The sequence below is a fragment of the Pelobates fuscus genome, chromosome 7, assembly GCF_036172605.1.
Source record: "Pelobates fuscus isolate aPelFus1 chromosome 7, aPelFus1.pri, whole genome shotgun sequence".
Classification (NCBI taxonomy): domain Eukaryota; kingdom Metazoa; phylum Chordata; class Amphibia; order Anura; family Pelobatidae; genus Pelobates; species Pelobates fuscus.
This window is the reverse complement of record NC_086323.1, coordinates 121,134,971-121,159,227: the sequence shown is the minus strand read 5'-3', so window position 1 is coordinate 121,159,227 and position 24,257 is coordinate 121,134,971. Positions and strand designations below refer to the sequence as shown.

The following is a 24,257-nucleotide window of genomic DNA, read 5'->3' as shown; positions in this document are numbered from 1 at the left end:
CAGTCGCAACGAAGGCACCATCAGCGACATCATACAATTTGTTTTCTTCCTGGAGCGTGCCCTGCGAAGAGTGCTGGATCAGGCTGTAGATGAGCGTGAAGAGGAAGAGGAAGAGTTGTGGTCACCATCACCACCAGAAACAGCCTTATCAGCATCGCTTGCTGGACCTGCGGCAACGCTGGAAGAGGATTGTGAGGAAGAGGAGTCAGAGGAGGATTGTAGCTTTGAGGAGGAGGAGGAGGAGCAAGACCAAACACAACAGGCATCCCAGGGTGCTCGTTGTCACCTATCTGGTACCCGTGGTGTTGTACGTGGCTGGGGGGAAGAACATACCTTCAATGACATCAGTGAGGAGGAGGAACGGGAAATGAGTAGCTCGGCATCCAACCTTGTGCAAATGGGGTCTTTCATGCTGTCCTGCCTGTTGAGGGACCGTCGTATAAAAAGGCTGAAGGAGAACGACCTGTACTGGGTGTCCACGCTACTAGACCCCCGGTATAAGCAGAAAGTGGCGGAAATGTTACCGAATTACAACAAGTCGGAAAGGATGCAGCATTTGCAAAATAAATTAAAAAGTATGCTTTACACAGCGTATAAGGGTGATGTCACAGCACAACAGGAATCTAACAGGGGGGGAGGTGGAAGTCATCCTCCTCCTCCCACGACCACGCCGGCAAGGACAGGACGCTTTAAAGAAGTGTTGTTGATGGAGGACATGCGGACCTTTTTAAGTCCTACGCATCGCCACAGCCCTTCGGGATCCACCCTCAGAGAGCGACTCGACCGACAGGTAGCAGACTACCTCGCCTTAACTGCAGATATCGACACTCTGAGGAGCGATGAACCCCTTGACTACTGGGTGTGCAGGATTGACCTGTGGCCTGAGCTATCCCAATTTGCGATAGAACTTCTGGCCTGCCCCGCTTCAAGTGTCCTGTCAGAAAGGACCTTCAGTGCAGCAGGAGGTATTGTCACTGAGAAGAGAAGTCGCCTAGGTCAAAAAAGCCTAGATTACCTCCCCTTTATTAAGATGAATGAGGGATGGATCCCGAAGGGACTGACACTGGGCGATACATTCGATTAAAAAAGGCCTGATGAGATGAGCTGCCTTGGGCTAAAAATGGTCCACACGCTGCTGTATTTTAGCTCTGAATGAGAAGACGCTTAGCTTAGTCAGGTTGCTACTTTGTTACTTAGAAGCTAGACTTAGGCTGGGATAGAACTTTTGATTTCCACTTTTATTTCGCGAAGTTTTCCAGCCTAGTTAGGCATCCACTTTTCTACCAATACATAGACTTAGGCTGAGCTCGTATTTTGTTTTGTTTTTACAATACAAGGGGTTGGGAATAAGTGGGCATCTGAGTCCTGGCTGGATGGGAGACATTCCCTGCATCTGAGAGACAGGGGCAGCTCCTGTGTCTCTGGGGAAAGCTCACAAACTAGCAACTTCATACTATTGTAACTTTGTATCTTTCCCTAATAGCACTACTCTGGGACCTTAGCGTTCTATCAATAAGCACTAACAGATCGTCCCAGCTACTTTGTCTACATTATTTTTGTATAAGCAATCCACTACTTTTGTAATTTGGGGCTGACTACTACTCAGTTAAATCGACCTACTTGGGTAGCTTTACATACAGGGGGAAGTTTTCCAATTCTATTATGACCAGTGGCGGATCCAGGGGGGGGGCAACGGGGCAATTGCCCCCCCCGAGATTCTCCCCTGCCGGCTAGTGCAGGGCTGACATTGCCCAAGTGCCAGCCCTGCAATGTGCCTGCGGACCGGGGAGGGAGATCAGTGATCTCCCTCCCCGGTCCGCAGGCACATTACTGACAGCCGACCGGCAGGGGAGGGAGAGAGGACCCGGGAGCTGTTACCAGCAGCTCCTCCGGGTCCTCCTCTCGCGAGATTTGGAGCGTTGCCGCGGTTACCACGCGGTTACCACGGCAACGCTCCAAATCTCGCGAGAGTGAACTCTAGCCCTGGAGCGCGGGCTAGAGTTCAGTCCTACCACTGGGACCACCAGGGAAAGAAAGATGTCCCCCCTCCTCCCAGTAAAGGTAAGAAGGGAGGGGGGGCATAACATTTATTTAATTAAACAAAAAAAAAAACACACATTAAAAAAAAAAAATCCTTCTTATCACACACACACATTGCCCCTGCCCCCCATACACACACACACACACATTGCCCCTGCCCCCCATACACACACACACACACATTGCCCCTGCCCCCCATACACACACACACACATTGCCCCTGCCCCCCATACACACACACATACACACACACATTGCCCCTGCCCCCCATACACACACACACACACACACATTGCCCCTGCCCCCCATACGCACACACATTGCCCCTGCCCCCATACGCACACACATTGCCCCTGCCCCCCATACACACACACACATTGCCCCTGCCCCCATACACACACACACACACACACACACACATTGCCCCTGCCCCCCATACGCACACACATTGCCCCTGCCCCCATACGCACACACATTGCCCCTGCCCCCCATACACACACACATTGCCCCTGCCCCCCATACACACACATTGCCCCTGCCCTCATACACACACATTGCCCCTGCCCCCCATACACACACACATTGCCCTTGCCCCCCATACACACACACATTGCCCCTGCCCCCTATACACACACACATTGCCCCTGCCCCCTATACACACACACATTGCCCCTGCCCCCATACGCACACACATTGCCCCTGCCCCCCATACGCACACACATTGCCCCTGCCCCCCATACACACACACATTGCCCCTGCCCCCCATACGCACACACATTGCCCCTGCCCCCCATACACACACACACACATTGCCCCTGCCCCCCATATACACACACATTGCCCCTGCCCCCCATACACACACACACATTGCCCCTGCCCCCCATACACACACACACATTGCCCCTGCCCCCCATACACACACACATTGCCCCTGCCCCCCATACACACACACATTGCCCCTGCCCCCCATACACACACACACATTGCCCCTGCCCCCATACACACACACACATTGCCCCTGCCCCCCATACACACACACACATTGCCCCTGCCCCCATACACACACACATTGCCCCTGCCCCCCATAAACACATTGCCCACATATACACACTGCCCCCACACACATACATTGCCCCACACATACACTGCAATACACACACTGTAACTGTCACACACACATACTGATCCACACACACTGCACCCCTGACATATACTGCCGCCCTCACGTACACACTGCAACCTTCACACACACACTGCTAATACACTGTCCCCCTCACACACACACACACACTGCACCCCTCACACATTGCACCACTCACACATACCACTGCTCCTCTGCCCTACTACAGCCCCATTTCCCAGAGGACCTCAGGTAAGTTGTCAAACAGTTCTTAAACAGTTTGACTACTTACTCTGGGGGGGGGGGGGGGTCTTGGCATTATTGGCACTATAACCACTACACTGAGCTGTAGTGGTTATTGTGTCTGGATTATTTATTTAAATAATCTACAAGTGCCCCTCCCGAGATCAGGCTCTGGATCCGCCACTGATTATGACTTCATTGTTTTTCCCCCACACTGTATGCCTTTGATCCCCATTTATCTCACCAGTGCAGTCAGCATCCCCACGGTTTACCATATACTCCAGGGAAGGACACCCTGGGGTCTGGGGTATCCCCCCCAGAATATACAGTTGGGCTACATTTTATGCAGACACTCTGACACTATAGGGTTGATCTGTGTTCTGGTGCTTTATACATTTAGGTAGATACTCTTTTACCATATGCTAGTATGAGCCAATAGCCTCTAGGGGTTGTGGTACAGTACTCTCTACAGTGATCTGTCCAGTACCCCCCCCATCGTCAGTACAGCCATATGGACCAACCCCCACTCCTATACCCCATGATTTTTTTTTAGTCTCTGTACGTTTTTCTATTAAAGATTTATTATTTTCCTTACTCTGTACATCTATTACTCTGCACACCAAGGGAGTGAATACCCTATTGTGGGCACACCCTCAGTCGAGTGTGTTCTGGTAGATGGATTTTGCTTTCCTCTCCGAACACCTCAAATCTTGGGATTTATTCTATTTTCTAATACTTATTGCGTTGGGGTAAGCCCTTTAGTTGTTGCCCATTTAGTCCTTGCCTTGGCTCCAGAGCTGGACCTTTCTAGCTCTATAGCCATCTTCCTTTTCCTAATATAGCTCTGAATGACGTTTGACTTGCGTGACTTATCCGCCACCAACTAGGGTTCAAGCCGCCATGTTTTAGGGCACTTTCTGCCTGTGAAACAAACATCAATTTTTCTGGCCGCTGCTACAGCAGCGGCTGCAACAATACCAAATTTTTCAGGCATGTGTACATGCCTAATTTTTAGGCCCACTGGTGCAGCACTGTGGCTTCAAAAACCAAACCTCCCAAAAAATCCTCCAAGATGGCACCAATATACCAGTGGTCTAAGCATCTTCCCACCTTGGCCTAAAAAGGGGAGGTGATTCCACAATTAAAAATCTCTGCCATTTACACGTCCACTGATAGGAGACGCGGAAGGTATTAAACTGATCAGAACAATACTAAACTCACCACTCCTATCTGGTGGCACATTAGCTTGCCCGCGCAGTGCCCCAAATTTCAAGTAAGAGGACCGACCAAGCATCTTCTTCCATCTCCCTGTTACATAAATCAATGCCATATGCATAGAAATTGTACATAATATCCAGGAGAGTTTTACGGGGCCAAATCTTGTCGCCTGTTGAAAGAGGTGACTTTGCTCGGGTCCCAGGTGTGCGGTTCCTAAAATGGCTGCCATATACACGTCCACTGATAGGAGACGTGGAAGGTATTAAACTGATATGAACATTTACTAAACTCACCACTCCGAGTGCTGTTATTTATTTAATTTTTTTGTGGTGAGGCTTTACAGGACAGAGTGCTTCTCCACGGGACATGTTAACTCGCGGGCAGCTGGCTCATCAAGGAACCAGAGCAGCTTTAACGAGCAGCTTGAACGGTGTCCCAATAGCTTGCATTTAAAAACCTGTTAAATGTTATAATAACATCAGATTGCTTTGCAGCAGGATATCCTTCCAGAAGAGATGTATTTGACAAAATGTTGTAATACCTTTAGTAAAAATTAGTGAAAAAAATAAATCACAAGCAGGGTACAAATGGCTAATTAAAGCTAAGGATTTCAGGATTAACCATGTTTTAGAGAAGGAGATCCCACAAAAAACAAAAAAAAACCCTTGTTCGATTCTAGAAACCTGGTGTGTATGGTAATCTGACCCAAGTCAATGAGGCAAAACTGCAGATGGAGGAAACATGCAAACTCACAAGTTACATTAGCACCACCACTCAAAAAACACTGAATAAACAGATGCAGAACTGTAGCCGTCTCTATATTTTAAAGTAAATTAAGTCATACAATTCACCACCCTCATTTTCTAAAAGGGGAAAAATTACTATGGGTCACTTTACCACCAGTGAAGTTCAGCCCACCCCCGGCTCCAACCAATTGACTGAAATCCTCCAAGATGGCACCAATATACCAGTGGTCTAAGCATCTTCCCACCTTGGCCTAAAAAGGGGAGGTGATTCCACAATTAAAAATCGCTGCCATATACACGTCCACTAATAGGAGACGCAGAAGGTATTAAACTGATATGAACAATACTAACCTCACCACTCCTATCTGGTGGCACATTAGCTTGCCCGCGCAGTGCCCCAAATTTAAAGTAAGAGGACCGACCAAGCATCTTCTTCCATCTCCCTGTTATATAAATCAATGCCATATCCATAGAAATTGTAGAGAATATCCAGGATAGTTTTACAGGGCCAAATCATGTCGCCTGTTGAAAGAGGTGACCTTGCTCGGGTCCCAGGTGTGCGGTTCCTAAAATGGCTGCCATATACATGTCCACTGATAGGAGACGCGGAAGGTATTAAACTGATATGAACATTTACTAAACTCACCACTCAGAGTGCTGTTATTTATTTAATTTTTTTGTGGTGAGGCTTTACAGGACAGAGTGCTTCTCCATGGGACATGTTAACTCACGGGCAGCTGGTTCATCAAGGAACCAGAGCAGCTTGAACGAGGTGACCTTGCTCGGGTCCCAGGTGTGCGGTTCCTAAAATGGCTGCCATATACATGTCCACTGATAGGAGACGCGGAAGGTATTAAACTGATATGAACAATACTCCACTCCTATCAGTAGGTCCGTCCCATTGTGATTTATGCCCCCCACCCACCGCGCAGGGATGGGGGCCGAGGGGGGGAGGACAGTAGGTCCCCCCATTGTGATTTATGGCCCCCACCCACCGCGCAGGGGTTGGGGAGGACAGTAGCTCCCCCCAGTGTGTATCATGGGCTTTGAGGACAGGTGTCAATCCATACCTGCCAAGTGACCCTATGTAGGGGGAACAGTCCCTATTCTGCTCTGTGTCAGTGTGTATCATGGTCTCTGTGGACAGGGAACAGTCTCTATTCTGCTCTGTGTCAGTGTGTATCAGGGGCTTTGAGGACAGGTGTCAATCCATACCTGCCAAGTGACCCTATGTAGGGGGAACAGTCTCTATTCTGCTCTGTGTCAGTGTGTATCATGGTCTCTGTGGACGGGGAACAGTCTCTATTCTGCTCTGTGTCAGTGTGTATCATGGTCTCTGTGGACAGGGAACAGTCTCTATTCTGCTCTGTGTCAGTGTGTATCAGGGGTTTTGAGGACAGGTGTCAATCCATATCTGCCAAGTGACCCTATGTAGGGGGAACAGTCCCTATTATGCTCTGTCAGTGTGTATCAGGGATCATTAGGATAGGTGTCAATCCATATCTGCCAAGTGACCCTATGTAGGGGGAACAATCCCTATTCTGCTCTGTGTGAGGAGGAGGAACGGGAAATGAGTAGCTCGGCATCCAACCTTGTGCAAATGGGGTCTTTCATGCTGTCGTGCCTGTTGAGGGACCCTCGTATAAAAAGGCTGAAGGAGAACCTGTGCTGGGTGTCCACGCTACTAGACCCCCGGTCTCTATTCTGCTCTGTGTCAGTGTGTATCAGGGGTTTTGAGGACAGGTGTCAATCCATATCTGCCAAGTGACCCTATGTAGGAGGAACAGTCCCTATTCTGCTCTGTGTCAGTGTGTATCAGGGGTTTTGAGGACAGGTGTCAATCCATATCTGCCAAGTGACCCTATGTAGGGGGAACAGTCTCTATTCTGCTCTGTGTCAGTGTGTATCAGGGATCATTAGGATAGGTGTCAATCCATATCTGCCAAGTGACCCTATGTAGGGGGAACAGTCCCTATTCTGCTCTGTGTCAGTGTGTATCAGGGATTTGACTCTCTTTATTCAGATTCCAAAATTACAATTCCAGGAAAAATTTAACAAACATTTACAAGAACATGTTATGCACATCATAGAAACAACGTGAACCTCTTTAAAGCCACAAACTTAAGACAAAAAATACGTACACACAATGTGTAATGGTTTGAAAGAATATTCTGAATCCTTACATGTTTACTTTATCGTTTGTTTGATTTTTGTGAACCATATATAAACTACAAGCAGCGTGAAAACTATAAAAACTCAAGTGGCCATGCTGATCAAATTAAAAAGTATGCTTTACACAGCGTATAAGGGTGATTTCACAGCACAACGGGAATCTAACAGGGGAAGAGGTGAAAGTCATCCTCCCCCTCCCACGACCCCGCCATATCTGCCAAGTGACCCTATGTAGGGGTAACAGTCTCTATTCTGCTCTGTGTCAGTGTGTATCATGGTCTCTGAGGACGGGGAACAGTCTCTATTCTGCTCTGTGTCAGTGTGTATCAGGGGCTTTGAGGACAGGTGTCAATGTTAGGTGATTTCTGCCCTTTATGGATTAAAAGCAGACTCTGCATCAACTGTGTAATTTTCCATGGGAGTTTTGCCATGGATCCCCCTCCGGCATGCCACAGTCCAGGTGTTAGTCCCCTTGAAACAACTTTTCCATCACTTTTGTGGCCAGAAAGAGTTGGTTTTAAAATTCGCCTGCCCATTGAAGTCAATGGCGGTTCGCGCAGTTCGCCGGTTCGCAAACATTTGCGGAAGTTCGCGTTCGCCGTTCGCGAACCGAAAATTTCGGGTTCGCGACAACACTAATCCTGAACTCACAAAGTCTGTACTACCTTACTCTGTATTTATTATCCCTATATTTGGGTAGAACTACCAGATTACACTCGGGATAATTGTAAATATGTACATTAATATTTCTGTTTGAATTTTCTTTTCCTTTTCTTTTTGTTGTGGTGACTTATTTCACCTCTTAATCGCTGTATTAAAAGTTACGTTTTATTTTTAGAAAGACCAGCCTCATTGGTTATTTGCCACTCCACCAGCGATACAGTTATTATCTCTCTCTCTCTCTCCTGGCAGTTCTCTCTTTTTTTTTTTTCCTCCTCATTTTTTCCTTTGATTTTTATATATAAATATTTGGTTTTGTTTATGTTTAAGTATTTTTTGTTCTAGCTGTATCAATTGATTAGTTTCTTGATACATAAATTTATTAAATTAATACTTTATTTTGGTTTTTTTTATTGTTTTATTTTTATTTATTAGTAACTCCTATTATACAGGCAGGACTGAATTCATGTTTTTGAGAGGTCTACTCTCATTTGTCTGAACAGCTATGAAAATGGTGCTCCTTACCATCAGATTGGCTTTTACAGGCTCTCAATTTTAATTTAAAGTATTCTAGTTAGAATGTATAATAAACAATTACATTTCCTTATCCAATTTCCCCATCTTGTGGATTTTTTGAGGTATTACAGATTTCATTTGTCATTTAGATTTTCTGGTTTTATCTAGGATCTAAGTAATTTTAAGTTGTTTCTTTCCACACAGCATTTCATTTCTATTGATGAAAAAAATAATAATATTTCTGATGGCCTTCTCTAGACTATATATGTGACTGTGAATAAGACTATTACCACAGCAATTTTCTCAACAATGTCTAGCATGCAGGACACTCTGGCTTGTTGTAACATTGTGAACAACCTAGTCCAGTGATGGCTAACCTTGACACCATAAATTGTTTCTGGACTACATTTACCATGATGCTCAGCTAACGTTTAGACTCTAAAAGCTAGCTGGGCATCATGGGAAATGTAGTCAAGAAACAATTTATGGTGTCAAGGTTAGCCATCACCAGGGGAGGGCTGGCAGCCTTAGGCCTGGGGGCAAAACCAGTCAAGTGGCCCATTGCGCCACCAAATCAGTTCACCATCCATGCCCACCTTTTCCTGGTTTTATAACGGATATTGATGTTATGCTAATCCGTAGCTCTTTGCCATACCCGCTCCTTCACGGCTCTGACTTTCAATGTTGTCAGAGCACAGGCTGAGAATCTCTGAGCCTGTGCTCTGACTCACTAACTGAGCGCCGGAACCACGAGGGAGAGGATATGATCTGACTGCACCTACTGCTGGTGCGCACCAGTGGACCACCAGCGAATCGTTTAAATTAAATATGCTGGTGTACCCAACTTGTGAGCTGTGTTGGCCGCTGGGTGCCTCTGTTGTCATGGCACCCTGCGTGACCACACAGCTTTCCCACCCCAACGGCTGGCCCTGCTGACACACACTGACGTTACTACTTAGACATCCCTCAATATTAATACAGACATCAGAGTAAACACCAATAAACTGTGGAAACAGAGCTGATCCCCCCCAAATTTATAAAGGTTTGCTTAGAGGATTTATTGTAAGATTAAATCATGCCTCCTCCTCTCGCTCCCCATGCGCTGCTCTGTAGGCTGGGAGGAAGTGAAGAGTAATCAGTCTCCCAGCACAACGCCACCTGTGGCTGCATGGGGAACAGCTGTTTAATGTAATGCTTGCAGGACGGCCAGCTGCCGCAGAACCTCTTTGTTTCCGTCTCTGCAAAGGGCTCCAGGCACTGCTTATTGTGAGTGTGAGCCACAGTAAATTAGGGGCAGAGGGCAGAGGGCACTTGCACTGCGGTCAAGACGGGTCAGGTCAGGAGGAGAGTGCAGTGCAATCAGTGAACTCCCCTCCTGTGGGTCACCAGTAGACTGGTGCACCTGCCCAGGATCAGAGCCGGTGCAAGGATTTTTGCCGCCCTAGACAAAATATAAATTTGCCGCCCCCCCATGTGACATCACAATGCCCCACCCATATGATCTGCCATATGAACTAATGCCAGTGCTGCACACAGTGTGTGTTTACATTAAAAAGCCTGCAGGGACCAGCTATAGACACCACAACCACTTCATTAAGCTATAGTGTCCCTTTAATGTGAGGTAAATTATAGATTAGTGTCACTAATAATATACTAGATTGCCTACTTACAATTAGATGAGGATGATGATGAGCTGCAGTTTGGCTCCACTGGTCTGGTGTAGAACAGGATCTCTGGAGGCTGTTTGCAACTGTGGTCACAAAATTCAATGTTCTGGGAGAATTAGAAGCAGCTCCATTTTTGGGGGGCCTCTTACACAGCTCAAGGTCTGGGCCCCAGGGCCTGACAGTGGGTATGCCCATAAGGCCCACTTTATAAGTCCACTTATATGTTCCACCCACCCACAGGGAGTGGAGTGTGTAGGGGATGTGTTATGAGTTATTGTAGAGGATCTAATATGTGTGCTTATGGTATGTAGTTTATAGGGATACCAGTTTGTGCAGGTGATGCAGTGCATTTGTGTGTAGTGGAAGCAGTGTGTATTTGTGTATAAGGGATGTATTATGTGTTTCTGGTTGTGTGTAACGGATGCATTGTGTGAATCTGTGTTTGAATGCATAAGGGATGCAAGGTGTGTGTCTGTATGTGTGTGCATTGAGTGTAAGAGATGCATTGTGTTTCTGTGTGTATGTAAGAAAAGCAGTGTGTGTGTGTGTTTGCATTGTCTGTTTCTGTGTATGTGTGCAAAGGATGCATTGGCTGTGTGTGTAATGGATGCATTGTGTGTTTCTCTGTGTGTAAGGGAAGCATGTTGTGTTTCTGTGTATGTATAGGGATGCATTGTGTGTGTGTGTGTGCGCGCGCATAGTGTGAAAGAGCTCCCTGTCTTGCCCCCTGTCCTATAGAGCTGTCCCTTAGAGCTTCTTAACCCTCCTACTTCTTCTTACTCCCCCTTCTTCTTATCTCCCCTCCTTCTTACTCCCCCTCCCCCCCTCGTTTTCTTATCTCCCCTCCTTCTTACTCCCCTTCCCCCTCTTCTTCTTACTTCCCCTTCTTTTTCTTATCTCCCCTCCTTCTTACTCCCCCCTCCCCTTCTTCTTCTTATCTTCCCTCCTTCTTACTGCCCCCTCTTCCTCTTCTTATTCCCCCTCGCCCTCTTCTTACTCCCACTCCCTCTCTTCTTACCCCCCTCCCCTCTTACTCCCCCCTCCCCTCTTCTTACTCCCCACCTCCCCTCTAACTCCCCCTCCCCTCTTACTCTCCCCCTCCCTCTCCTCTTCTTACTCCCCCTCCCTCTCCTTACTCTCCCCCTCCCCTCCTCTTACTCCCCCTCCACTCCTCTTACTCCCCCTCCCCTCCTCTTACTCCCCCCTCCCCTCCTCTTACTCCCCCCTCCCCTCTTACTCCCCCCTCACTCTCCCCCTCTTCTTACTCTCCCCTCCCCTCTTCTTATACCCCCCCTCACTCTCCCCCTCTTCTTACTCTCCCCCCTCCCCTCTTCTTATTCCCCCCTCCCCTCTTCTTATTTCCCCCCCTCTTATTTCCCCACCTCCCCTCTTCTTATTCCCCCTCCCCTCTTCTTATCCCCCCCTCTCCCCTCCTCTTACTCCCCCCTCCCCTCTTACTCCCCCCTCACTCTCCCCCTATTCTTACTCTCCACCCTCCCCTCTTCTTATTTCCCCCCCTCCCCTCTTCTTATCCCCCCCTCTCATCTCTCCCCTCTTCTTACCCCCTCCCCTGTAGCGTGGCCGAGCTGTTTTCCGGTCCGTGGTGCCCGGCCGGAGTGATAGGAAGGTGCACGCTCAGGGTGCACTTCCTGTCAGTCCGGCCGGTTACAGGAAACAGAAACTCCGCGCGGAACAGGAGTTTCTGTTTCCTGTAACCGGCCGGACTGACAGGAAGTGCACACTCAGTGTGCACCTTCCGATCACTCCGGCCGGGACCGCGGACCGGAGACTAGCTCGGCCACGCTACAGGGGAGGGGAGGGAGGGAAAAGCTGCTGCAGCCGTCTGAGCGCTCTTTACAAATATTAATAATGCTTGATCAGGTGAATAGGTATGTGTTTTCACTTAACTAAGCATATTGGAACTTGTCTTCATTTTGTTATTTTAAGATTTTGAATAAACAAAATAAAAGTTTGTCCACAAATATTAAATCATTTAAAAACCTTATTCAACAATACTAAATCAAGGGCTGAATTGGCAATTAGCAGAGATTTTTGTTGGAGACAAAAAAATTTTGGGGGGCAATTGCCTCCCTGCCCCCCGGCCCAGCCCACCCCTGGCCATCACTGACCTAGTCAATGTAGAGAATGCCATGAGTAACATTTTCCTATATACACCATCTGACTTTTTGTGCAGCAGGAGAGACCAATATTATCTCTCAGAAATTAGAGAGGAAGCTTCTTTGAAAGTCACTCAGTAGTGAAAACATTCAAGTGATGGTCTTGATTTGCTGTCATGACTGAAAAGGCATACGAGTGTAAAGCACTAAGCTATTACAAAATATGACCACTTCATTTGCACAGTCAAGACCAATGTACAACCACGTCACATACCCTTATCTTGCAGTAAAATTGCAGTGTTTCTGGACACATTACAAACTTGAAAACAAGAGAAATCTCAATGTATCCTTCCTGGTAAAATGTTTTATAAATAAATAAGAAATAAACTAGATTGTTTCTCCACATCAAATGAGCAGCTGGACCAGGCAAATTTTTCCTATTCAGTTCTTTTTGGATGATGAGTATATCAAATGAATAGGTCTGATAATTGAAGATGGGATATTGAGGATGTGACTATGGAAGTTCAGGGAAGACCTGGCTTTGAAAATATTAATAATGCTTGATCAGGTGAATAGGTATCTGTGTTTTCACTTAACTAAGCATATTGGAACTTGTCTTCATAAGCCACTTAATACACTACATTTTTTGTTATTTTAAGATTTTGAATAAACAAAATAAAAGTTTGTCCACAAATATTAAATCATTTAAAAACCTTATTCAACAATACTAAATCAAGGGCTGAATTGGCAATTAGCAGAGATTTTTGTTGGAGACAGGATCCTGAAGAGAGCACGATTGGCTACATTATATACATTATGCTTTCCCTTATTTCTGAGTGATATCAAGAACATAGGTTCAGATTTAGATATAAAAGCAACTTAATTCTTAGTGGTGCTATTATGGCCAATGCGACATTGATTTCCACATCTCCCAGAATTTCTTTTGGACTTCCATTGAATAATATTAGCACTACCCAAATCTTCTGGACGTTCCTCATGGTCTTTACATCCTCTAATATTGTAAGATACTTTCACGTTGATGGCTAGTTTCATTTCAAATTTCTACTGAAACCTGATGTTAAAAAAAGGTGTAGCTTTTTAAATAAATATTATATTAGCTGATTTTAATTAGTTGAACTTTATTTACCTGATGGCTAAGAAAAAGTTAACTCATAAAACAATTGGAACGCTTGACTGACCTGGTTCCATTAAATACCACAGATCAATCCAACATTCCAGAGATAAGCCTCAGCCCACAGATCAAAGGTACCCCCTTTGGACAGTATAAGGTGAGGCCTGAGATGCTATCTTTCTTTAAAGGAACACTATAGTCACCTAAATTACTTTAGCTAAATAAAGCAGTTTTAGTGTATATATCATTCCCCTGCAATTTCACTGCTCAATTCACTGTCATTTAGGAGTCTAATCACTTTGTTTCTGTTTATGCAGCCCTAGCCACACCTCCCCTGGCTATGATTGACAGAGTCTGCATGGAAAAAAAAAACTGGTTTCACTTTCAACAGATGTAATTTACCTTTAATTGTATCTCAATCTCTAAATTGAACTTTAATCACATACAGGAGGCTCTTGCCGGGTCTAGCAAGCTATTAACATAGCAGGGGATAAGAAAATCTTAATTAAACAGAACTTGCAATAAAGAGAGCCTAAATAGGGCTCTCTTTACAGGAAGTGTTTATGGAAGGCTATGCAAGTCACATGCCAGGAGGTGTGACTAGGGTTCATAAACAAATGGATTTAACTCCTAAATGGCAGGGGATTGAGCAGTGAGGCTGCAAAGGCAAGAGGACAGCAAGAACTTGCACAGTTTCTGCTCTGAAGGTGTCACACAGGTCAGATGAAGTTAGAACATCTCATTCTGGGAACAGTATATATATATATATATATATATATATATATATATATATATATATATATATATATATATATATATATATATATATATATATATATATATATATATATACATATACACACATACATAGACACATATACAGGTAGCTAGTATATCAGGTTGATTTCATTTAAGAAAGTGTCCAAGATAAAGGCTTTATATTTTGATAAAAGATTAGAATCTAAAGGAACAAACATGTTTTCCTGACCCTATAGTGTTAAAAACATACATTAGGTCCCCAGCTCCCCTTTAGACTCAATATGTGCAGTATTTTATAGTGCAACACAGCACATATAGACCTCTTCAGATGACTGAAGCGGTCATGGTGCTTGAAGTATCCCTTTAAGTTTGCTAGGCTTTACAATTTAGGGACAGCTCCATCAATGGGATTTAACTCGGTATAGAACAGTTTTTTTTTTTTTTTTACTTTCTTTTTGACCAGGTAAATAGTGCTATACTTACTATTTAGGGAGTTAGAGTAACATACACTGAATAAAATTTATAAACACTTTTTTTTGTGGCATTGTGTGATAAAACAGCACATTTTAGAGTGGACTTTTATTGTGGCCAGCCTAAGGCACACCTGTGCAATAATCATGCTGTCTAATCAGCATCTTGATATGCCACACCTGTGAGGTGGATGAATTGTCTCGGCAAAGAAGAAGTGCTCACTAACACAGATTAAGACAGATTTGTGAACAATATTTGAGAGAAAAAGTCTTAAATCTTTGAGTTCAGCTCATGAAAAACGGGGCAAAACCAAAAGTGTTGCGTTTATAACTTTGTTCAGTGTAGTTAGTAGGAATTTATGATTGATAAACCAATAAATACATATCCTACAAAACATTTGAAGTTGTCTCTTTGTAAATAATGATAAAAATTATAATAATAATAATAATAATAATAATAATACTAACAATATTTAGACATGTAGCTAAAAGACTGACAACAAAAATAGTGAGTAAACAGAATATCAATATGATAAAAATATTTTTAAACAATAATTATGTTCCATTATCAACTAGAGGTATTAATTTGGTTGTTTGTTTTAGGTATTAACATGAAAATCAGAGTATAGGATTTACAGGAGGTTTACAGTTCATTGTAGCAGCTATGGTGCATTGAATCTTTGGGTCAAAATATTTCAAGCAGTTTAACAAAAAAAAATAGGCTATCATAGTCCCCAAAGTTATCCCCACATCTGTCAATTAGGTTATATGGAACATTTTCAACTACATTATCCATCCAAAGCTACTAAGGGCAATGTGAGCACAGGGTTCACCTTAGCTTTGTCTATATTATATGCACGTTATCTGTTGAATTAGAACTGCCAATTGTATATTATTTCATATTTGGAAGTCACACATTAACAGGGGTCCCTCCATTTTTTTTAGTAAGAATGTACTTGGACATTTACTTATGTATATATGCCCAAAGTGTGCCAAACCTAACAGGGCAGTCTCAGTTTGTAACCTCTCTACTCCCATTAAAGGTTGTACCTCTGGTTTTGCATTGTTTGGTTTGTATTCTTAGCACCCATCTTATGCAAATTTGCAGGGTGACCTACCATAACCTTTAAGGCTAATAATGTCCTGCAAACATCACTGCTATTTTACACTCCCAACCATTCTGATTTTCTTGGGATATATTTTGAAAGATATACATTATATTTACACAGACGAATTTATTCAAATTATAACTTGCTAGATCAACACTAACTGATAAAGTGAGTAGTGTAGGGGACTCAATGTAAATTTAAAATTTAAGGCCAAAATAGCTCATTTGGAAGCATAACTGACAGAGAATTTTTCCACTTGAGCTATTTTGGCTTTACATTTGAAATTCATTTTGAATTCTGGACAATTGTTATTTTACTGCCTAAAACGAATTAACTTTTAGAGATGCCTGGTTTAAGGTTGCATTGTTAACCTGTTACATTAAATAACTAATCATTATTTAATTTTGGCATTAAAATGTGCAATGTTTCTCCATTAATTTGTCAAGTCCAAGCTTTTCTACCACAAAAATAAAACACTGTGGTTTAATGCTTACAGGTTGTCACAATTAAAATATTTAATATTGTTGGATATAGTTAGCATACCCATATTAAATTAAGGATGTTTATAATTTTTTTTTTTTTTTTGCAGACTAGCACTGACTGTAATGTAGTGCTGCAATTAACATTTGACCTAAAGGGACACTATAGTCACCGAAACAACTAAGGTTGCCTTTGAAGTTTTACTGCTCCATCCACTGCAATTTTGGAGTTAAATCACTTTTGTTTCTGTTTTTGCAGCTCTAGTCACACCTACACTGGCTTTGACTGACAGCCTGCATGAAATCAAAATTATTTCATTTTTAATTAAATGTAACTTACTTTAAAAGTTTATATCTCCTGCTCTGTAAGCTGAATTTTAATTACATACAGGAGGCTCCTGTAGGGTTTATCAAGCTCTTTACAGAGCAGGGGATAAGAAATTCTAAATTAAACAGAATTTGCAATAAAGGAAGTGTTTAGGATAGCTGTGTAAGTCACACGCAGGGAGGTGTGGCTAGGGTGAATAAACAAAGCTTAATAACTGCTAAATGGTGAGGCTGCAGGGCCATGATCTATACACCAAAACTGCTTCATTAAACTAGAGTTGTTTTGGTGACTATAGTGTCCCCTTATATATGCTGAAAACATATCATAGGCTGCAAGGAATTCGTTTTCTCAGTAACAGTTGTCCCCCTTAATATACATACAACAAAGCTGTACAGGCCATATCCTCTTAGACAGAAAAAAAAAAAACATAGATAGACCTCTTTCAATAAAATCACTTTCAATGAGTGCCACTCAGTGTCCCTCAGCTAATTAATATATATATAAGGCCAGTGTTCTGTGCAGTTATACATTTTTGAACGAAGAGAACGTGCACACACTTAATTGGGAAATACTTCCATGAGGGTGTCTCCATACAGGGAATGCCAGCTCCCAAAATACATCCAGTGCTTTACAAAACAAATGTCTGGGCACACCTGTGGTTTCTTAAAGAGGCAGTCTTTTATTTAGGAGAACAGAAATTAAACAAAGTTTCGGCATCCCTCCGTGCCTTTGTTAAGTCTCCCAAGACTGCCTCATTAAGAAGCCACAGGTGTGCCGAGACATTTGTTTCTAAAGCTACTGTACCGTTATAGAGGCTGACTGCTGGCTGTATAATACTGTCTGCATAATACTTAGGGAACACAGCAGCTTACAGAGTAGAGAGGTAAGAACCAGCAGCAAAAATACCAATATATCTCTAAGGCTATTGCAAACTTTTAAAGTAGAGTATATTTATTTATCTGCAATATCAAAGGTTAATTAGTCGTTATATTACCTTTCAGTGTCCCTAATAATAGAGAAGACTCTTCTACTCATGTTGCATACCTCCCAACTTATCCAATGGACATAGAGGGTAACTTTAAGGGGTGTGAGTGGGGGTGTTTTAAGGAATTTTATTTACTAATGAGTAACTGTTACTAATGAGTTACTGTTGAGTTCTATTATCCACTCAGACACACCATGTATTATGGGGCTCCTAGAAAAAAGGAACATTAGAACAGACTATGTCCTATGTAAGCTGTTTATCAAACCAAGAAATGTGATGAATTAACAAGGATTTAATTTTCAGAAAAACAATGCATTTCAAGCTGGACAAGAAACATATCTCCAGGTCAAAATCCTGGAGAAATATCTCCAGGTAAACTTTGCCATTCCCTTGTAAATATTCTGCATTTCCTATTTTAATGCATAAACTCTTTTCTCAGCACAAGTATGCAACAATAAATGAACAGTCTAAGCATCATAACCACTACACATGCCAATGTAGTGTTTTTGACACCATAATGACAGGTGCTTTCAGGACCTCCAATTTTGGTTAAATCTCTAAAACAAATTACCAGAGGACAGCACCTTCTTCCTAATGCACCATAACCAATACACATGTTTGTAATTGTCCTGGTGCCCAGAAACATCTTGAGTAAACTAGCTGACATAAAACCTACAATCACTATAGCAAGCCTTCCAACAGTCCTGCTTTTGATGGTACAGTCCCACATTCAGGGTATTGTCCCACCATTTTAGCACACTAGTATCCTGCATCTGGAGACTCCAGTACCAATTATCCACCTCACAATTGTTGTGAGGCATGCTATACCATCCATATTATTCAATGAATTGAATCATAGACAACTATAGGGTCTATTCAATAAACAGGGAGTTGACACAGGATTTGTAAATAGTATACATATATACAATATTATATTGTAAATAATATTAAATCTTGGGAAACAAAAAAATAGTCTCTCCTGATTTTACTTAAATTATTTTAATGTTGCTCTTTTAGTCTAACCATAATGAATATATTCATACATTTTTCTATACCAATAGGATTGTTTTTAATCTGTCTCAGTCTCAAGGATTGCACAATACTTTGTTGCTTTAAAATAGTGTCAATAACATGTTTAAACTACTTAACCAAACACCTTAAAGCAGAAACAAGCTAACAAAAAACAAACAAAAAAATATGTTCTAGAGAAAATTTCATTTCACTGTGCAATTGCAAAATGAACAGTCTTTACTTTATTTCCAGCTAAAGCCAAGTTCTCTGATTGCATTAATTTAAAGCTGAACTTTGGCTAGTGAGATTTGTGCACTAGTGAATAACTACGTAGGTAATATTTATACTAAAAAAAAACCTCATATTTTTAATTTACATGCCCTGCTTAGTATGTCATGCCATGCTGCTACCGAGTTGTACATCACTGTAAAAAGGAATGTCTGAGCATTTGTTTGTACTCCATTTCTGTGTAGATGTATGATGCATGATGGGGCAGGGAAATAGTTCCACAACATGGAACTGCAATAGAGGTAAAGTATGTTTTTACTTAGTTTTGCTGCTTTGTTCTCCTCACCTCAGGTAAAGTTGCATAAGAACTTACTGTGGTGAAAGGACAAGTAACTGTCACTTACAGCTAAGAATCAATACAAAACACAGAACCAACAGACTATATATCGAAGACAATCTATCTTTTAGCCACCTCACTGTATCTCCCTTTTGTACAAGTTTGATTTATATTTCCTTTTCACTTGTTAGTGAAGTATTCCATGAGCCGCTCTTTTGTGTTTTGAACATACAGGGATGTTTAGCTTATATTATTCCTTAACCCCTTAAGGACGCTGGATGGAAAATTTCCGTCATTGCAGCACTCCCCTTAAGGACGCTGGACGGGAAATTTCCGTCCAAAATGAAAATTAACCCTTGATTGCCACAATCGCGGCAATCGTGGGGTTAATCTTCCTGTAGTCTGTCTCCATATCGGAGGCACACTACCATGGGCAGTTTCACTGATTCAGCCCATGTGATCGCTCTGACCGGGAGTCAGAACGATCACACATGCTGCAGTGAAACCCGATCTGTTTCCCTGCAGCTCCGTGTGAGCTGTGAACAGCAGAGAGACAGATCAGTGCTGATCTGTCTCTGGCTGTAAGAAAACAAGTTAGTTATAAAATCGCACCCCCCCTCACCACTTTCAAATAAAATTGAACCCCTTCCCTGCCCTTTGATCACTGCCTGCAGTGATCAAAATACAGATCACAGTATTTCACTGTGATCTGATTTTTTTCTTTTAACCCCTGAGGGTTAACTTTTAAATTTTTTTAATCCTCAGGGGTTAAATGTATTTAATTCTTTTAAATATTTTAAAAATTCAAAGTTTGACAAAACCTGCAATGTCTGTGTCTGAAATGTGCCCCTTCAACGTCCCCATATAACTGGCAAAGGTACATACGGGGGTATTGCTGTACTCAGACAACATAGCTGAGCAACATATAAAGTATTATAAAGCCGTAGCACACATAAGGTTTGCAAAATATACAGTACAAACTCACTGTGTGTCAAAAAGGCAGAAAAAAAATGCTTTTTACCACTGCACTTGATACAAGCTAACGGAAAAATTATCCCACGCTAAGGTTCAAAATCTGCCATTTGAAATACCCTTGGGCGTCTTCTTTAAGAAATAGTATGCCTTTTTGGGGTAATTGGAAAAAGCAGCCTGCTAACATATTTAAAAACAGAATACGGACCCATTAAAACTCTCCATGTAAATTCACACTTAAAAACCTGAACTTATCACATCTCTTTCACAGCACTGTAACTTCACAAAATAGTGTCTGGGTCATACATTGGGCATATTGTTTTACTCAGAAGAGGTAACTGAGCATACTTAGGGGGGGAATTATGACAGTAGCACTTATCAAATGTAAGAAATACCCAGCGAAAATGCAACATGTATGTAAAAAAAAAATATTTTTTTTTCTCACCACAAAATTTGAAATAAATTGGTGAAAACATGGTGGCAGTTTAAGGTATAATATATGCCTAATAACATACCCTGGAGTGTCTGCTTTCTCAAATGGAAGGCCTTTATGGGGTTATTTGAACAGTCAAATGGCTATTATGCCACAAATTCAGACATATGACCATCTATGAAAATTCCAACTATAGAAACTGAAATAGCATGGTCTCCTATATGGCACTGTAGCTTCACAGAATAGGGGCAAAGGTATACAATGGGGGTATCGTTGTACTCAGCAGATGTAGCTGAACACAATATGGGGTTCTGTACAGGGATAGCACACACTAGATTAACTAAATACACATTACAAAAACCTTGTTATATGTGAATATGCCAAAATAGAGAAATAACACAATTTTACTCCAATATTTAGCAGAGATTGGAATAGCTACGCAAAAAGTGTCAAACTAACCTTAGGTAAATAGCCTGTGATGTCTACTTTGTATAAATATATACTTTTGTGTGGCAATTTTGTTTCCTGTAATGGGTATTAAACTTCCAAGACAAACATACCAACTTCTAAAATTGTTTCACATTGAAATTTTATTTTAGACCTTGTAGTTTGTGACCTGTAACTTTCAAAATAAACTGAAATCCTACACATATTATGTACTTTGTAAATCAAGACACATAAATGAATTGATTTTGAATTACTTCTCTTGAGCTGGATATATTTTGCACACATTATTATTGCCAAAACGTGGGGAAAAAAGCGTTTTTTTTTTTGTTTTTTTTCCACATTATTTTGCATTTTTTTTTTGTAATAAATGAGAATTTATACATGTATAGGTCACATCAAATTAAAGCCCTTTTTGTTGTCTAAAAACCGGTATATAATATGTGTTGGTACAATAAATGAGAGAGATGCAAATTGCAGTTGAACACAAACAGCAAAAAATTCAAAAATTGCTTGTGTCCTTAAGGGTATGTCCAGCTTCTGAAGCTGTGTTCTTAAGGGGTTAATTGAACAGAATGTTTCAGATTAAACAAGCTTGCAAAAACAACTATGCAGTGTTACATGTAAACATAATACAGCAGTTGTTTTCTGAATCAGTGAATACAGAAGTACATAAACACGTATTAACAATACACAGAGCTCCTTAAATGTGACTTCCATCTCATTTTAGTGATCACATTCCATGTGAGATTTACCTGGTGCTGCATTACAGTTTAGTCCAACTGCCAGCAAAACAAAATATCCCAGGAATAACATCTTCAAACTGCCTTAACTGGACATTGGTTTGTAAGATCCTTCTTGGACAGATTGTTCCCCTTGCCTCTCCTGAAACCAGAGTGTGTCAGATCACTGGCTGACCTTGTCTTTTAATCTCTGTTAGACTTCCCACTAGTTAAAAGGATTTCGTAATCTCAGTTAAGGAATGCATGGAAATTAGTTTTTTTCTATTTTCTCCCACTCTCCCTCCCTCTCTAAAGATTTTAAACTCCCCCCTTTCGCACATGGCCACATAAGCCTCTTTGGACACTTCAAAAACCCTCCCACATCTAAATACATATTTTCTTGTTTAGACAATAAAGTAAATAGGGGTTGCATAAATAAAATGTTACCTTGTGAAAATCAGGATATCTGACTGCTTGTTTTGCTGTTTGGTGTTGGTGTTGCAATATTTTCCAGTGAACATTAACAAGAGAGCATTGTGCCTGTCTGAGTGAATCCCTGAACATTTTGCTGTACTTTGTAAAACTCCGTAAAACTTAGTTTGTTAAGCATAGGCGTGCGCACAGGGTATGCCGGGTGTGCCTGGGCACACTTTTATCTAGGGTGCAGGGGCAAACTGAGCAGTATTGGATCAGTTATGGAGATGCATTTATATTAAAGAAATGTACTAAACCATACCCCTCAACATTGGTCCTCTTCAATTGGGACTTGTAGATGGAGTCCTAATGCCCGCAGCACAGTGTGAGCGCATCTAAAGATGTACACGCTCTGTGCTGTCCGGGGACAGTTCCCTGGTGTCCCCAAATGCAGGACACCAGGAAACTAAAGCAGGATGGTGGGAGAGCACCAGACAAAAATGAGACAATTGGAAGGCATGGCTAAACTCAAACTACACTATTCTATGGATGGTATCTGACTTTTACACGGTACATTTACTTTTGTTTATTGCTTTCTTTTAATTTAAACTATAGTAAAATATTATAGTACTCAGGGGGCTTGGCCGACAGATCAACTGAGCCAACGTCTCTGTGTGCTCTGCAAAAGACAAAAGAAAAATCGATGGGTTTTCAAGACAGCAACATCATAACCCCCACCTGATGACACAATTGCGCACATGGAGACGGGTTCCATACCTTGACTTGATCGGATGATCCAGAGGTTTTTTTCAAGAATTTGGCCCTACCGACCCCATCAGAAACAGTAGCTTCCTCTAAGATACAGCAGGGTGGTGGGTCAGGGAACAGCGCCATACAAAGACTGCCTAAGTCATTTGGGAGAGCTGGCCTCTGGCGGTGAACGCTGGTCAAAAGTTCTAGACCGCAGTTATCTTCCACTCTATCCAGCTGTGCAGAACGTACGGAACTTAGTTGTTAATTTGTTATTTAGTTATCTCTTCTAGATGGGCCATACTAAATCATTTCATTGTTTGGTGATGTATAACAGATCCAGATGCATATCAATAGAGTTACATGACTAGTGTTTTGTATCATTTAGGTATAATGCACTATACTCACGTTGTCTGCGTATACTAACTCAAGAAAATACAAATAAAAAAATATTTATACCGGTATATTAAAGTTCCCCAGATTCTTAACAAACACTCACAATGGAGAAATGAGGGGATGGTTAATATTATCATGCATAGGAGCTTTGAATGTAGCCAACAGTCAGAGCTAGGTCCTACTGTGCATGACAAGCTCATTGGCTGTGAGTGTTAGCAGCAGCCTTGGACTGCCAGGCTTAACTCAGAGCTGAGAGACCCGTTTAGAAGTCAAATCAGCACCATAACCTAAGCAGTGAACATAATGGTTAATAAAATTAAAATGTATTTCATTATTAATATTAACAGCAAATAAAGACAAGTTAGTAACATTTTAAAGCAAGGTCAGTTTTCAAGATGATTGGTATGATAAATGTCTTTAGCATTTAAATGTAAGTATTCCAATTACATTTACAATTGCTGCAATAATTTAAATAAAAAAGTCACTTAATGAACACTGAACAAACTTTTTATTTAAAAAAAAAAGTCACCCCAAGGCTTAAATAACTTTACCTGGTTAGTATTATATACCAGTGTATGCTCATTGCATGATGTACATTTTACTCCAGGCACTATAACCAATTAATGTAATTGAAGGGGTTATATTACCTGGAGTCCCCTGGCAGTTTAAAGATAAAAGTGGCTACCCACAGCCAACCTAACTAGTGACAATAATATGAATCGTTCTGAAGCTACTTATTGCAAGAGAGAGGTACATGTGGTTTACACCCACAAGAGGGGCGAGCCACAA

At 42.0% G+C, this 24,257-nt stretch overlaps 1 protein-coding gene across 1 annotated transcript in view; it reads right to left on the bottom strand.

Moving 5' to 3' along the window:
• CFH (complement factor H) overlaps positions 1–22,142 on the bottom strand; it is a 1,233,551-nt gene extending 1,211,409 nt beyond the window's left edge. Inside the window, exon 1 of the mRNA XM_063428115.1 lies at positions 21,942–22,142. Within this exon, the coding sequence (XP_063284185.1) occupies positions 21,942–22,002 (61 nt within the window). The 5' untranslated portion in view covers positions 22,003–22,142. The remainder of the gene's footprint in view (positions 1–21,941) is intronic.
• Positions 22,143–24,257: the final 2,115 nt, after the last annotated feature.